At 38.7% G+C, this 16,911-nt stretch overlaps 3 protein-coding genes across 5 annotated transcripts in view; 2 read left to right on the forward strand and 1 right to left on the reverse strand.

Annotated features, from left to right (window-relative positions):
* LOC106310417 (actin-depolymerizing factor-like) overlaps positions 1 to 3,691 on the reverse strand; it is a 7,019-nt gene extending 3,328 nt beyond the window's left edge. Inside the window, exons 1-2 of one of the 2 annotated variants that reach the window (XM_013747652.1) lie at positions 3,560 to 3,691; positions 2,901 to 3,157 (exon numbers count right to left, since the gene is read on the reverse strand). In XM_013747652.1, the coding sequence (XP_013603106.1) occupies positions 2,901 to 3,157; positions 3,560 to 3,562 (260 nt within the window). In that variant the 5' untranslated portion in view covers positions 3,563 to 3,691. Of the gene's footprint in view, positions 1 to 2,900; positions 3,170 to 3,559 lie in introns of those variants that run through there. The other variant, XM_013747651.1, reaches the window with a different exon arrangement.
* Positions 3,692 to 5,860: 2,169 nt separating this feature from the next.
* On the forward strand, positions 5,861 to 8,062 carry LOC106307793 (mediator of RNA polymerase II transcription subunit 36a). The gene is made up of 6 exons (XM_013744847.1): positions 5,861 to 6,028; positions 6,310 to 6,647; positions 6,731 to 6,826; positions 6,917 to 6,994; positions 7,085 to 7,261; positions 7,633 to 8,062. The coding sequence occupies exons 1-6, from the start codon at positions 6,007 to 6,009 to the stop codon at positions 7,882 to 7,884; spliced, it is 963 nt and encodes a 320-aa protein (XP_013600301.1). The 5' UTR covers positions 5,861 to 6,006; the 3' UTR covers positions 7,885 to 8,062.
* A 3,370-nt stretch (positions 8,063 to 11,432) lies between these two features.
* Positions 11,433 to 15,675, forward strand: LOC106311536. Of its 2 annotated transcripts, none has more exons than XM_013748728.1 (6): positions 11,433 to 11,712; positions 12,092 to 12,356; positions 12,443 to 12,510; positions 12,597 to 12,890; positions 12,996 to 14,269; positions 14,362 to 15,675. In XM_013748728.1, the coding sequence occupies exons 1-6, from the start codon at positions 11,584 to 11,586 to the stop codon at positions 15,395 to 15,397; spliced, it is 3,066 nt and encodes a 1,021-aa protein (XP_013604182.1). In that variant the 5' UTR covers positions 11,433 to 11,583; the 3' UTR covers positions 15,398 to 15,675. The 2 variants fall into 2 exon arrangements, with proteins under 2 accessions (XP_013604182.1, XP_013604183.1); XM_013748729.1 differs by having other exon boundaries at positions 12,603 to 12,890.
* Positions 15,676 to 16,911: the final 1,236 nt, after the last annotated feature.

The following is a 16,911-nucleotide window of genomic DNA, read 5'->3' on the forward strand; positions in this document are numbered from 1 at the left end:
GAAAGAGCCTGGAGCTGTTGACTTAGAAGATATCCTGACACCGGAGTTTCCACAGGATACCGCAACAGCAGAAGACGATATCTCTCAAGACGAGAATGGTGAAGCTGAAGTAAGTGATGATTCTGAAGTGGTCCCATATACATCAGTCACGGAGTTACGACGGTCAAGTAGAATCATCAGAAAGCCAATAAGATTTTCTCCATCGCTCAACTACATTCTGCTCACAGACAGAGGCGAGCCTGAATGTTATGAGGAAGCTATGCAAGTTGATGAGTCGATCAAGTGGGAGCTTGCAATGAATGACGAGATGGACTCGTTGTTATCCAATCACACGTGGGAGTTAGCAGATTTGCCTAAGGAGAAAAAGGCATTGCATAACAAGTGGGTCTACCGAATAAAAGAAGAACCTGATGGGAGTAAGCGCTATAAAGCGAGGCTTATTGTGAAGGGATTCCAACAAAAAGAAGGCGTTGACTACACCTGAATATTCTCTCCTGTAGTCAAGATGGTGACCATCAGAACGATTCTTGGGCTGGTAGCACAAGAAGATCTGCATCTTCAACAGATGGATGCGAAGATGGCATTTCTTCACGGTGATTTGGATGAGAAAATTTATATGAATCAACCCGAAGGCTTTGAGATCAAAGGGAAGGAAAGCCTTGTTTGCAAGCTGAAAAGGAGTTTGTACGGCTTAAAACAAGTCCCAAGACAGTGGTATAAACGGTTCGACAACTTTATTAAAGGCGTTGGTTTCTTGAGGTGTGAAGCTGACCATTGTTGTTACTTCAAGACCCTTGAAGATTCCTACTTGATATTGCTCCTATATGTCGATGACATGCTGATAAGGATATGTTGATGCTAACAATGGAGGTGACGTTGACAGCACGAAGAACACAACCAGGTATGTCTACACCTTTGGCGGTACTGCAATTTGTTGGGTTTCAACGTTGCAGAAAATTGTATCTCTATCAAGCTGTGAAGCAGAGTATGTTGCGGTAACGGAGGCAACAAAAGAGATGATATGGCTACAGTCTTTTCTAGAAGAGTTAGGCCAGGACCAAGGGAAAATTGTGTTGTACTGTGACAGTAAAAGTGCCATCGATTTGGCAAAGAATCCGGTTTACCATGTTCAGACGAAGCACATACATCGTCGATATCATTTCATTAGATCGGCGTTGGAAGATGAAATGTTGGTGCTTGAGAAGATCCCAGGAAGCAAAAATATGGCAGACATGTTGACGAAAGTCGTGCCATATGATAAGCTGAGGTTGTGTGCAACCTCAGATGATTTGTTGGAATAACAAGCTGGGGAGACCTGCTACATTGATCAAAGTGTGAAGACAGATTGAAATCAGTCTTCAAGTGGGAGATTGTTAGTCAAAGCACATGTAAAAAATGATGGACGGTGATGTCGGTAAAGAATGACAACGAAGTCAACAAAAGAGGAGGCCATTTTGTCAATAATTATGGCTTTCACATGTCCAAGCTTCTTCTATAAATACTAGACGCAAGGTGAAGAGCAAACCATCCCAAAACAAGAAAACAGAGAGAAAACGAGAGAAGATAAGAAGAAGAAGAAAAAAAAAATATTTTTTCTCACAAAAAATCTTCTTTAAGAAATTACGAGTAATTTCTGAGTGTATTTGGGATCGGGGTGTGAGTAGTGAGCTTATAAAATTTCTCTGGTTGATAATAAAAGATGGACAAAACTTAGGTTCACCCCCTAAGGTGAACCTTTAAATTCACCACCCATCTTATAACCAATTAAAGTGCCAGCTATATTATTAATAAAAAAATAATTTTTTTTTTAAAAATAAAAAATAATTAAAAAAAATAATGCCACTAACAAAAACCTAAATCTTAAATTCTAAACCCTAAATTCAAAACCCAAACTCTAAACTCTAAATCCTAAACCTGAACTCTAAACCCTAAATCCTAAACCAAAACTCTAAACCATAAATCATAAACCCAAACTCTAAACCCTAAATCCTAAACCCAAACGCTAGATCATAAACTCAAACCCTGTAGCCTAAACCATAAACCCTAAACCCAAACCTTTTATCTTAAACCTGAATCGTAGACCCTAAACCCAAACCCTAAGCCCTAAACCCAAAATGTTTGAACTTGGGTTTAAGGTTTACAGTTTGGTTTAGGGTCTATGATTTGGATTTGAGTTTAGAGTTTAAGGTTTGAGTTTAGGATATAGGATTTGGGTTTACAGTTTGGGTTTAGAGTTTAGGATTTGGGTTTATCGTATAAGGTTTGGGTTTAGGGTTTATGGTTTAGGCTACAGGGTTTGAGTTTAGAGTTTAAGGTTTGAGTTTAGGATATAGGATTTGGGTTTACAGTTTGGGTTTAGAGTTTAGGATTTGGGTTTATCGTATAAGGTTTGGGTTTAGGGTTTACTATTTGGGTTTAAGGTATAGGGTTTGGGTTTAGTATTCAAGGGTTAGATTTAGATTTAGGGTTTAGAGTTTAGAATTTAGAGTTTTGTTAGACATTATTCTTTTTTCAACTATTTTAAATTTTTTAAATAAAATTTAATTTTTTTTATTACTTATCTAGGTGGCAATTTAATTAGTTTTAAGAGGGGTGGTGAATTTAAAAGTTCACCATAGGGGGTGAACCTAAGTTTTGTCCATAAAAGATCTGTAGCAGGTCCGGAGACGTAGGCAACATTGGCCGAACTCCGTTAACAATTTGGTGTGTGTGCTTTTTTTCCGCTCACATAAATTATGGTTTACCGCAAAATTTGACCGCGTATTTCCTAACGTTGAAGGTTGTAATGCTACAAAGTTGTATATGTTCTAAACGTCTTACTTCAATAATGCTTGTAGTTTTTCATATATATATTAAAATCTGATTGAAAATATGAATTAAGGAAGATTGGAATATCGTACCATGCTATGAAGAAGATTTTGCTCTTCTGGCAATTTTCATTGGTGGTAAAATCGAAATCGAAAACAGCATAGCGGCACTCGTCGGCAGGGAGGGAAGCGCTGAAGTCTTCGTAAGTCTCCTGCGGGCTTCCTAACTTTTCAACCACCACTTGCTGCCCGTCTATCCTGAATATTATGAACCGATGTGTTCTTTTCTTTAGCTCCAAGAACTTCAGCTTGCAGTTGTCCTCCACTGCCATCCCCGATGCCGCGTTCGCCTTTTCATTCATTCATGTTCATCCATAACCATTGTATCACCATCACATCACATATATCATAATCTTTTATACTCAAGTTAACTAGGTTTTTGGTCCCGTTATAATTATATGTACTGATACATGGTCTTACGTCTAGATATTGAGTTATCGTGAATAATTAACTTATGAATTAAAACGAGATAAACTAAACAACCAAATGAGAAACATGTCAATAGCATGGCGAAATCAACTCTAACATGATTAGACAATCCTCGCATCCAAACTTCAGATTTAAAACCATTAGGTCTACATAAGCGCATACGTATTATCAAAACTCAGGTGTTCTATCAAAACTCAGGGTGGTTCTTAGACTTATAATATTATCAATTTTTGCAAATAAATAGAAGAGAAGAGAATACAAACCATTATTTTTGTTTAGTTTCTATGGTAAGGCTTGAGGAAGATCGATTTGTTGTTTTGTGTGAATCTTGATATGTCCTCTGGAAAAAGAGGAAAATGTGAAAGAGGATAATGCTTAACTGATTTGTGAATAGAGGATCGAGACGAACTCGGACAACTAAAGGCTCCTATTTATTATCTTTAATATTGGTCTCTGATACACATTGTTTTTTCTCTTCAAAACCTTAAAATTCGCTTAACCATCCCTTCTTCCAAGGCCCCACTCTATTTTTAGCATCTAAAGTATGTTGTGTACACCATGCATACATATTACACTCATACAGAAACATGCATGCATGTTTAGGTATAGAGATTCATTATCTGCAGGCGTGGAATCAATTGCAACCTCTTTTGGTCAAATTTTTTTTTTTTTTTGCTAAAAGGTAAATATCATTACGAAATGAACTTTGAAGTTTACAAAATGTTAAAATAAACTGTAGACCTCTATGCTTGATTACACGGCAAAAAAGTTAAAAACATGTAATCAAGAAGACAATCGAGCCTGAAACCGTTATGCCTTGGAGCGAACAGGATAACAAGGATCGATAGAAACTTAAGAGTCGGGTGAAAAGGACCTAAACAATGTAGGCAGATGGGGAGACCGAGAACCAGAGATCAAGGGATACACTGCTGGCTGGAAGTTGTTTCATCTGATTGCCTGAACCAATACCTTCTTCTGAGACACAGAGACAAGCCCACTCAAGGACCGCCCTCTAAGTCCGGGCTGGGCAAACACTGAACCCAAAATCTGGTACAGACAGGACAACTCAAAACCACTGGAGCTTAATAGCGCTCAACTAACCTAACCGCTCGTCCTCTAAGCCGGTTAATGGAAGGGGCAGCATCACCACTTCATGGGTCTTACTCCCTCCTCCAGCCGCAAGGTGCTTACCCTGATCTCGAAGAGCTCAAAAACACCACTCCCATGCTCGTTTAAACCTGCAGATCAAACCCATTCTCCCAAGAAACGCCAATCAACTGCAAAGGGGGGGGGGGAGAGGAGCTAACAAGAGCATCGACTCAATAGCCAGAACGTCTAGATCAACCCGAAAGGAGAATCATCTCATCAATCGAGATCTGAGGTCCCGGGACCTCATCTCAGACGCAGCAAACCCCAATTTACCTTTGAATCGATGATGGCAAGATGCGACGTTTAGGAACCTCGCCGTCGAGGTGATTTTGATGTTGGGAGAGGAGTCACCTACACCAGTGGAAAGAAGATTCATGTTCTTGACCCAGTCGCAGAGAGCCTAGACACGAACCCCCGGACTCGTAACATCACTGTGGACAGAGCCACAAAACGTGTACGACAGCACCAGAGATTGAGACACATCACCAACGGACCACGACGGAGAGGAAGGGGGACTTGACGGGAGCATCGTGAGCCCTCTCGCAACGCCTAGAGGCGCCGGAGAGGCAAGGCGGAGGCTGAGGTGAGAACGAAGGAAGTTAGAGCTTAGGAGAGAATTTGGGGGCGTGTTAGGTGGACGCGCCAAAATCTTGTGATTCTCTTTTGGTCAACTTAAGGCAGCTTGTTTAGCATTAGTGTCCACGTAACATTTGTTTTGTTATTTTTCCCGTTTTTTTTACTAAATTCTTTTATTTTTCACATTTGATTGATCGTTAAGTTGCATATCGCTCATTTCCAGTTTTCCATCTTTGTGTCATTTTTCTTTTTAACTTTTTATGATGCATGTATAGCATATACAATGCATATATATATATATATATGTATTATATAAAAGCATAATATATATATATATATATATATATTTCTACATATAAAAATATGTTATTGACCTCCTCAAGAATAGAGCCCGTATTGAACATAAAGTAGTGTTTTGAAGAAGGTTGATCAGTTTATCTAGTCGCTCTTATTAGCTCCTCATTGCATTCGATCATATAGTCATGCTGCTCATCACCGAACTAGTTGATGCTTGTGAAGTATGGAAGAAGAGCATATTTAAGCAAAATACCAAACCGGCAATCATGGCTATATATTGAGCAATAGTATTATTAGTCGTTATTTTTTCACCACAAACGAACAATAGCATTTACCTTTTCTAATGTATAAATATATATTTTGGAAATTTAGTTCGAGAATGTTGAACTTTGGAACAACATTGGGGGAGAGGATATAGGGAGTTGCTTCATATTAAGGCCCAAACTATGAGAATGAAGGCCCAAAGGTGTAGTAACCCAATTCATCGGTAAGCGAAATACATAATAGTGCAAGTATCAATGCGTAAATAATAAATAATAAACAAGACAACAACTAAACCCACAAAAACCCTAGCAGCACTCTTTTATAAAACCACACTCACAAGTGCAGCTTCAACGCCACGACGCCACCCCCTCTCTTTCAAACAGCTTTCTCTCGCTATTCGCAGTCTCTTTACTCCAAAGCAAAGATGAGGCCTCCTCTAACTGGTGGTAAGAACCCTAGCCGCCGCCCCTTTTGTTTAGTTTACATTTTTAGGTTAACAATGTCTAAGTCTGTGTTTGTTTAGTGCGAACTGAACTCTTTGTGTATAGCTGAAATGAATCTCAAAGTTGTTACCTTTAGCTCATAAATGTATTGGGTGTTGACTATTTAGGGTTTAAGGATATTGTCTCAAAGTTTCACCCTTTAGCTCAAAAATGTAATGTGTATTGACTAATTAGGGTTTAAGGAGAATGTTGAGTCTCTGTTTTAATGGTGTTTTTGTATTCAGGACGTGGTGGCGGTGGGTTCAGTGGTGGACGTGGTGGCGGTGGGTACAGTGGTGGACGAGGAGGTAGCTCTGGAGGTAGAGGAAGAGGAGGAGGAAGAGGTTTCGGAGACCGTGGTGGACGTGGCGGCGGTAGAGGCATGAGCAGAGGAGGAGGTAGAGGAGACCGTGGTGGACGTGGCAGAGGAGGACGTGGAGGGATGAAGGGAGGCAGCAAAGTGATTGTGGAGCCACACAGACACGCGGGAGTGTTCATTGCCAAGGGCAAAGAAGATGCTCTCGTCACTAGGAACTTGGTTCCTGGTGAAGCTGTCTACAACGAGAAGAGAATCTCTGTTCCGGTAATAATTGATAAGAGAGTTTGCTGTTTGATTTAATGTTTTTTTAGATTGAATCTTTAATTGATTTGTGGTTGAATCTGCAGAATGAAGATGGAACTAAGACTGAGTACAGAGTGTGGAACCCTTTCCGCTCTAAGCTGGCGGCTGCTATTCTCGGTGGTGTTGATAACATTTACATTGTAAGTCTTATTCTTGTTGATGATGCTGTTTGTGAGACTTGTTTATATATGTATATATACTGAATTGTTTTTTTATCCGTTTTGATTCAGAAACCTGGTGCTAAAGTTCTGTACCTTGGTGCTGCTTCTGGAACCACAGTCTCTCATGTGTCTGATCTTGTTGGACCCGTAAGTAAAACTTAGCCCTTATTTGTTATGGTTAGTATTAGATGAGTTGTGTTGTTGCTTTATAATGTTGTTGCTTTGTGAATTTTGTAGGAGGGATGTGTCTACGCGGTTGAGTTTTCTCACAGAAGTGGTAGAGATTTGGTGAACATGGCGAAGAAGAGGACTAATGTTATCCCAATCATTGAAGATGCTAGACACCCTGCCAAATACAGAATGCTTGTTGGCATGGTTGATGTTATCTTCGCTGATGTTGCTCAGCCTGATCAGGTTTGCTTCTTTATTACATTTTACACTATGACTTAGTCCTAGTATTTTTCTACTGTGTAGCATTATAATTGTGGTTTTGGTTTTGAACGGTGTTCTGATGATTGCAAATGATGATCTTACTTGGATTCCCCTTCAGATCATTATGGGTGATGCAAACTCCAAGTTTCTGATGCTTAAGAATATCTTGTTTTCTTATTTTTAAAGTGGATTTTGATCTGGTTTTGTTTCGATTTCAGTTTTTTTCTTTTTCTTTTGGTTTTCAAACATTTTCTTTAGTTATATTATTATTTGGTTTGATAGTTTTTCTGGCAGCATTGTGTTTTTATCATTCATTTGTTGTTTAATGAAATGTTGTTTATCCTTAAACGTAGGCTAGGATCGTGGCTTTGAATGCAAGCTTCTTTCTCAAAACAGGAGGTCACTTTGTTATTTCAATCAAGGCAAACTGTATTGACTCAACAGTTCCAGCAGAAGCCGTGTTTCAGAGCGAAGTGAAGAAGCTGCAACAAGAGCAGTTCAAGCCAGCAGAGCAAGTGACGCTTGAGCCATTTGAGCGTGACCATGCTTGTGTCGTTGGTACCTACCGTGCCCCTAAGAAAGCCAAGGCTGCTACTGCTGCTTAGAAAAATGCTTGTGTTTCTACTGTCTTGTTTTTTCTCAGTTTCTGCTCCTGTCTTGTGTTCTTTTTTAGAATCTGTAGTGCTTTAGAATTTTGTTGACGAGAGACCTTGAACTCATTACCAGATTTTGCTCGTTGAGAAAGTTTTAATAGTAGTTCGTCTGAGTTACTAATTTTTCATCCTTATGCTAGATAATAATTTTTATTTGAAACATGAAGGCCGACTTTGATATATTTGGGTTCTTATTTTTGTGTTTACACCACTACATAGCATCACAATCACCAACGATGAGAGTTTGTTTGCAAGTTAAAACGCCGCGTTACATCCTCTGATGTTGTTTCATTCCCTCCCCATCTCTGTAAGCGTTCTGTGGTCTCCACCTGTTCATCATGTTTTTATTTTGCATTCATTCGATGACAATAAACAAGTGTACTCTCTATTCCAGCTAGTATGGTTTTAATGTCTTAGGTTATTTACATCTCTATTCCAGTCTACTTGTACTCCACAAACATCAGGCACAACGCTTTGAAGCGCTGGTCCTCATATCATTCCACCCTGAAAACGTTATAAAAACCACACTAACAAAAGTTTCACTAGTTGAGGACATTTCTCATTGACTCAAGACTTGTTTAAAGCAAGTCACAAAAAGGAAGGAACATTTATCTTGCATGTCAATCGAGTTCACCAAAGGCCCAGTCTGCCTATTTCGATTTTGCATCACACAAGTTATAATTAACAGTCCATTAGTATGATCAATACTAAAAATGAAAATGAATCAAAACATGATGATAACATTTTACCGAAACCATTAAGTATAATATAAATTCAATAAGTTGGCTCATATTATTTTTCGGCCAATTTTCTCAAATAACTATTTTTAAGTTTTTGTCACAAAAATAACATTCAAAACAGAAAATAAGTAAAATAGTCCATTTTTATTTTGAAATTTTTAATTTTTTTTTAAATTTTTTTTTTAAATTTGAAACCCTATCCCCAAAACTCTACCCTTTAACTTTAAACCCTAAGACCATAATTAACCTCAGTCTCTTAACTGGGGTTCTTAACTTCGGCTAAGAGATATAAAAGCCGTCTCTTAACCGAAAATTGTAAAAAAAAAAAGGTGTCAAATTATGAGTTAAAAACCCCGGCTAAGAAACCGGGGTTAATCATGCCTTAAGTATAGATTAGTTAACCCTAGGGTAAAAATGTATTTTTACCCTTTAATAAAACTTCTTTTGGTCATTTTTCTCATTAAAAGCTATTTTGCGACAAAAACTTGAAAATGTCTATCCTAGAGAATTTCTCTTATTTTTGATTTAGATGATTTTTAATGCTTTTATTAGAGGTCTTCCAAAATAGGCCATCAAGGAAATTCAGGTTATTTTCTCCTAATCTCAGTTATTTTTTTCCATCTTTAATATAATATTCTCTATGTTTCATAAAGAAAGTCATTTTAACTTTTTATTTTGTTTTTAAAAAAGTGTTACTCTATATTTCCAATGTAAATTTCACGTTAAATCATTTTTTTATTCTTTTAAATGACCAATAGATGTTTAGTTAAATTATTTTTATTTTAATAATTATATAATAATAAAAGTAGATTAGTATATTTTGGTAATTTCTTAATTTGCGGGAAATGTGTCTAAGTGCCACTTATTATAAAACGGAGGGACTACTAGATTCTTTCCGATGATATGGTTTCATACATTCATTAGGTTTCCTCCTTTTCAAGAAACCGATCATGTTATTACTTATTAGTTACCAATACACATGGAATCAAAAGTAAACGTCTATAGCTAGTATTTGAACTAATGTTTCTAAAGAGAATGCTTGTGCTGGAGCTTTAGTATAAGGTCTCTTTCCTATGACTTGGAATTACTCAATTAAGTTAAAGGAATCTTCTTGACTTGTGTTATAAAGAATGGTGGGGCTTCTTGCCGTGGAACAAACGTTCATACTAAACCCATTAAGAGCAAACATATCCGCTAGGGTATCTATGTATTATTATTTTCATTGACTTTAGTGGATCACGCACATCTCTACCTTCTCCAAGTCTCCCTTTTGAACAATACCAATATAATCCAGTAAAATACTAATGTTAGTCCTCAAATTTTTAAAGATAATATATATATGTGGCAGCCCTTTTAATCCAGTGATTTGACTAATGATTCATTAATCCTTCTACACCATGAGGTATGAAATTCAAATTCCAGAAAATGCAAATTTATGCAAATTACGAGACAAAAGTTACAAGAGAGCTTCATCTTGGTACATGACGTACCTTCGAACATGGATCTCATAGGACGGCTCGGAGTGGCGCATTAAGACGTGTATTCTCATAAGGCGGTAGAATTTTTGGTTGTAAAATCGCCTATGTAATATTTCCTATAGTTGTAGTAGTATAATTAATCAGACGTTAAAAAATATAGATATAAACTCCCAATTTTTTTTTGAAAATATATTTTAATTAATTATTTTAAGAAATGGTTATGACTACCAAATCTCAGTTCTTGGAAATACCATACTGAGTTTTTGATAATAGTAAACATGTTCTTCAACTTATTGTACTTAAAAATATATAGATTTTCATCACTTCTAGTTACATACAATATAAATATTGTGTTTCCATATTATATGTTGTTCGAGTCACAATCAATATTTGTTACTCCATTTGTTTCAAATTAATTGTTGTTATAGCATAAACATTTTGTTACCAAATAAGTGTCTTTTATGATTTCAATGCATTTTTTTTCTATTAATTTATCTCTTTTACCCCTAAATCAAATCAAAATAAACAATAAATATTATACAATTGTCTTTCCATATTATATGGTGTTCGAGAGTCACAATCAATATTTGTTACTTCCTCCATTTCAAATTAATTATCGTTTGTAGTATACAATATTTGTTACAAAATAAGTGTCATTTTATGATTTTAATGCAATTTTTTTCTATTAGTTTATCTCTTTTACCCCTAAATCAAATCAAAATAAACAATAAATATTTTACAAGGTCAAATAATGAAAAATTTGACATTTAACTAATTTTTTAATTTGTATAGAAAACTCTAGAAAGATAACTAATTTTAAAGGGAGGGTAACCCATTAAACTTTCTTTTGTTTAGGAAAATTCTCACCAAGTTCATATCCCCGTTTATATTTTTTTTGTAAATCCGAATTCACAATCCCATCAAGTAGTATAAAATTGAACTTCATATAATTTTTCTTTAAATTTGGTAAAATATCAATTGGAGCCTACATTTGCATTCGTAAGCCTTGGGGCCAAAAGTACAAGATAAAAAACAGTAGAAGAAGGGGGTAAACTCAAAGAATTATCACTAAAAGTTCCACGAAGCCATATGTGGCTGCCTGCTTGACCATTGACTTTTGAACCAAATTGAGGATTCCAGAATGTCAAATTAAATATATATATTTCCTAAAAAGAAAATAAAATAACGAAGGGTATGGGATGGATGGTACAAGCGTAATTTGAGATAACATTGGAGGGCATTAAGGGTATATAAAGGATGATAAATACGTGGTGAGAGGAGGTCACGAGGCTCTGCGCTGTTGAAAGGAAAGTGGATTTGGCACGATTCATCCATCCATCGCCAAAGCTTATTATAGGGAAGAGGAAGAGAATCTGCGAGCGAAGTCTCACTTTGGTTTTAAGAATTAGGGTTTGGAGGTGAAAGCAGGAATCATGAGGGAGGTTGTTGTGCACATATACGAAGCGACAAACAGTGGATCGGAGATTGATAGGTTCCATAAAGACGGGATCGGTCCTATAGGAGGCGGCGGCGGCGGCGTCGTATTCCACAGCGCGATTCAGGTTTACTCCATACGTCATCATCGTCTCTAGTGACGTCTCTCTCTCTCTCTGCTTTGATTATTGTGTGTGGATCTGGTTTGTTTGTATATTTGACTGCAAAAAAACGAAGCCCTTCTTCTCTATAAGATCTGAGACTTGGACCTCCAAGATCCACTCATTATCTTGTGTTTCCTACTAGATTCGAAAACGTTTCTGGAGACTTTGTCAAATTCAGTGATGCTTGATTGATCTCTCTGACCTGATCTGAGCTAATCTGATTGCGAATACCACCTTCCCTTCCCTTTTAGAGATACGCTGTGTGATCAATTGACGAGAGAGACTCCAAGCGCTTTTGACTTTTTGGTGTACCAGGCTTGTTCATGTTTTTTTGTTTGTGCAGGTGTATGGGGATGATGAATGGTCTTATGGGTATTATTGTGAACAAGCAAGTCGTGTGTTCAGCTGTCCTAGTACCAAGAACCCTATGTACACTTATCGTGAGAAGATTATTCTCGGGAAGACTGATTGCACCATCTTCACGGTTGATCAGATACTGCGTGACCTCACCACGGAATGGTCTGAATACACTTATGATTTGTTTTCCAAAAACTGCAATCACTTCTGCGATGTACTCTGTCACAGGCTTGGTGTGCCTAAGCTCCCAGGTAATATAACCCCATTATTTGGGAATATTAATAACCATTCTCTGTATTGTTGGTCTCGAAGGCTAATGTGATTGTTCTCTTAACAGGTTGGGTGAATCGCTTTGCTCATGCTGGTGACACAGCCTTGGGAGTGGCAGTAGACACAACAATGCCGGTGGGTTCTCTCTCTCTCTCTCTCTTTTGTTTTGCTTCTCTGCAATGTAAATGTGTGTTCTCTTGTAAACTGGGATTTTTTTTCAGGTAAAGGAAGCCAAAGCTGAACTTGTATCAACTAGTAAAGTGGCGAATCACTTCCTTTCGGATGTTTCATCGGACGTAACTAATACCACCAATGGCCCACCACAACGGCCTGGAACCATCAACAAATCAGACAATGGGAAAATGAAAATGCAAGGCTCTTGGAAAATGGTGGCTAAACGTAGTAGGAGTTCAACAAAGCGTGCTAAGAAACAAGTTGCACGTTCTCAGGATGTCGAAGCAGAATACAAGAGTGCAACAAGTACATCAGCCGAAGGAGATTCTGGATCAGAAAAGGTTTTCATTAACTGCTTTCCCCGTTTTGTGCTGCTATCGTGGCTGCTTCTGTAGGGGTTTAGTTGGTCTCGTTATACTAATGCTTAATTCTTTCGATTATGGCAGCTTGGTGTTTCTGTTCTAGGCCAGCATTTCGCAGAAAGAGTAGAGCATGTTCCGTTAAAGAAACGGAGATTTATGGTTCCCTCTCCATCACCTTTGAATAGATCCTTTGCTCGTGATGAAGACTCACAACTTCGTGCACAGATCAAACACTCTCTGCCTGTTTCACGGTTGAACCCTAATCTAATGGGCGGGAAAACATCAAAAGTCTCTGATGATAAACCTGACTGCGGTGGTCACGACTTCTTTGGTATTAAGATACTTGCAGAGGTTGCTTGCAGTAGTGGCATGAGTAGCGAAATTACATCCGCAGTAGACCGTCAGCTTGTTGAACATGTACGAGAGCAAGATGCTTTGACCTTTTCTCCTAATGATTCATCAACCGGAACTGTTGATGTCTCAGGGAAAGATACTACGATTGTGTCCAGTGACAAGGGTGGGGAAGGCAAGAGCAAAATCGTAGTGCCTCAAAATGCTTTGGTTGATACTTTGGGTAACGCTTTGGCTGCTGATCAGAGTGAATCCTCAACAGATAGGCCAAGGGAAAATTTGGAAGCTGGTGATAGCAGAAATTTAGCACCTCAGAGTGAGCCGGCTACTGTGTCAGAAAATGTATCTGGTGATGATCGCACTGGAAAGAGTAAGAATTCTGAATGCCTTACAGATGATAGGTTACATTGGGATTTAAATCTTCCAACAGATGCATGGGGTCAGCCTTGTGATGTAGTCGATGAGACATCCAGAAGATCCTCTGATGGAGAAGTCACCGAATCCATTACTGAGAGCAGACATGTTGAGGGTAGCAAGGACTACTCGACTGGCCTGATTGCATCAGATGTTTGCATGAATTCTCAATTGTTGTCTGGGCCTAGTGCTGAAGAATCTGTTCGAAATGGAAAGGAGTGCCAATCTGGTTATGATTCCCAGTTCGAGGATGGAGAGTTGAGAGAACCATACCCTTGGGAAGAAAACGAGGGTGATAGTGAAGATGTTGAACAAGTGGATTATGGGTCTGAGCCAGAGAATGAGCGGTTGTACTCTTTGGCTGAGAGTAATGAGAATAAGCTAGAGGACATTAAGAAGGAAATCCTGGCAGAGACAAAGTGTGGAGCTGTCAAGTGTAAATCTAGCGATGTGCAGGAAGGAAACAATGATGTAGAGAAGCATGTCGTGGTTTGCATGAATAATTCACATTCAAAAGGGTCTTCTCCATCAAGGAGCTTCAGGTCAAAACAATTCAGGGAGTCACCTTCACATGAACCCATCCGAAGGAGAAGGTAAGTTATTTCGGCTGAACATGGCTGTCATTTCGTTATCTAATTATCATGGATTGGTTCCTTTGCTAACTAAAGTGATTTCTCTATTTCAGGCCTGATAGCTACGAAGAGCTTAGTGAGAGAGACGTTGGTCCAAATAAGTTCGTCGGGAGAGAGAGAACAGAGATGCGTATGCAAAACAGGAGTCCTAGGAGAAGACAGTTCAGCGGCTGGGATTCTAGACGTCGCTTCTCCCCACCTATATACAAAGATGGTGAATACCGTTTCAGACGTCAAGCCCTTGTGGAGGACCGAGTTATGCTGAGTGGCTTTGACCAGCCAGGCCCAAGTCCTGGTTCTCATGGCTATGTTCGTAGGCATTTCTCAAATGAAGGATACCAGGGTCGGTTCAGAAGGTTTCCAGATGGCAATGGGAATCGTGATTTCAGAGACGCAAATCGTTCCTTCCCTCCCGGTGAGGCGAACGACTATCCAAATCGCATGCACATCAACCGGATGAATGGTAGGAGAGAGAGAAGGAACTCCCCTCCCGTCTTCAGGAGATTGCACGACCCTCAATCACGGTCCAGGTCCAGAAGTCGCTCTCCAGTTTCATGGAACGGGCGGAACAGATCTCCTCAAGGGTTCCGGGGGGAAGAAAACAGGATGGAGAGAGTGAGGTTCCCGTTCCAGAAACGGTTTCCTCTCAACCAAGAGACGGGATTCATGTTGCAGCAAAGAAACCAGCGAAACTCAAGGTGTTTTGATGGGAGAAACAATGATGGCGGATGGGAGAATCATCATCATAATAACTTGAGGGGAAGAACAGGAAGGATGTTTAGATCAGAGCAGAGATTTGACAACAACATGAGAAGGGTGAACTCGGAGAACAATAGTAATTTCAGACCATATGTGCGGCATAATAATAATAGAAGGTTTGGTGATGGTGATGGTGGTGGAAGCCGAGGAGAAGGGTTTAAGTATGAGGGAGCGGAGGAGAAGAATGAGAGCATGTATGAGATGGTGCACCGGGCTCAGGTAATGGAAGAAGATGGTGGACGGTTAAGATTAGATGGAGAACAACTAGACACTCTTGTTTCCAACGACAATAAGAAGAAGAACGAGGCGTCATTAACAAATAGAATATGACACTTTTGGGTTTTGTCTGGTTCTCTCTCTTTTTTTTTTTTTCCATCTTTTGTGTTTAGCAGTTAAACGACACTAGAGTTTTAGAGAGGCAAAAGAAATGCCTGGTGACGTTGATTTCTTCTTCTTCTTCTTCTAGTTTAGGGTTTAGAGTTTGGTTCACTCCTGTTTCTAGAGGCTTGTATGACCATAATACGTGTGGGTTTGCTGCCACATACGTAACATTGTATTGCTACAAGTTCTTGAAGTAATGAGCTCTGTCTCCGTGATCTCTTATTTTATAAGCAGTTTAAACTAGTAACTTGTTTTTTTTTTAATATCTGCGTCCTGTGAAATCATGTCCCTTGAAGCCTTTGGTAATGCAGGAACTGTGAGGAATGACAACTCAAGGTTAGCAAAAATCTACTCATAATAGCGAGCATATCTATCTATATATTCATTGGTGGGACTTCACTGATTGTTTAACATGCTTTGGTTAAATTTACTGAAATCAGCAAAGGAAGAATATCTGGAGCTTCTTCTATCTTCTAGAGAAGTCTCGTGCGTGTCAAATCTCTGATCCTCGGACACCACAGAAGGTAACCCCCACCCGCAGCTCTTTGGAATATTAAAGAAGAACAACTTATTAAAGCTAAACAGGAAACTGGGCCTTTCATTGTCTGAACTAGTCCAAGTGTTACGAGCTTGTCAGTATGGCTTCCTTTCGAATGCACCTCAAAACAATTCAGACAATGGGAACTTGAGAATGCAAGGCACTTGGCTCAAAAGGGTGGGGGAGAACAAAGATGAAGATGCAACCTCCAATCAGGGAAAACAAAGCCGTGTGACACTGAGGTTCTCTGGTCTTAAATTTGCTCATCTGTGTATCCAGTTATTCTGTATCAAACCATTTGTTTTGCATACAATTCAAAGTTTTTTTGTTGAGAAAATGTGGAAAAGAAAAACAGGCTGCAATGCAGATATGAAGAGTTTTGTATATATTGCAGGGAAAGAAAACAGAGCAGCGTCGTCACACCGAATGACTGCAGAAGTAGCAATCTCCAAACGTCTCATTTTCTTCTCAGATCAAATTCATCTTTTATCATGTTTCTTCTTCCCTTTCCTAGCGACTTGCTCAACTTTCTTTCACACCACCGCGTGATCCATATTATATCTCTAAACTGGTGTTTGTGTGCACTCGAACCACTTGTATAAGCTCCTATACTAAATAACTGCATCTTAATTGGTAGAATTAAGATGGTACTAAGACTGAATACAGGGTGTGGAATCCTTTCCGTTCTAAGCTGGCGGCTATTAGAACATATGCATTCATCCTTGTGCTGAATCTAGTAGTTCTAGCAAAAAACATTCAGCTAAGCATAACAAACACCAACAATGATAAAACTTGTTTTGCAAGTTACATAGAACTTAGTTATTACATAAAATCAAAGCTAGAGATATAACATGCTATGACACCACTACTTTCCGGTTGATTACTCCATTAATACGAAATCAGAATCGCTGCATTCCCTCGACAT

This window comes from Brassica oleracea, chromosome C8 (genome assembly GCF_000695525.1).
Source record: "Brassica oleracea var. oleracea cultivar TO1000 chromosome C8, BOL, whole genome shotgun sequence".
NCBI lineage: Eukaryota > Viridiplantae > Streptophyta > Magnoliopsida > Brassicales > Brassicaceae > Brassica > Brassica oleracea.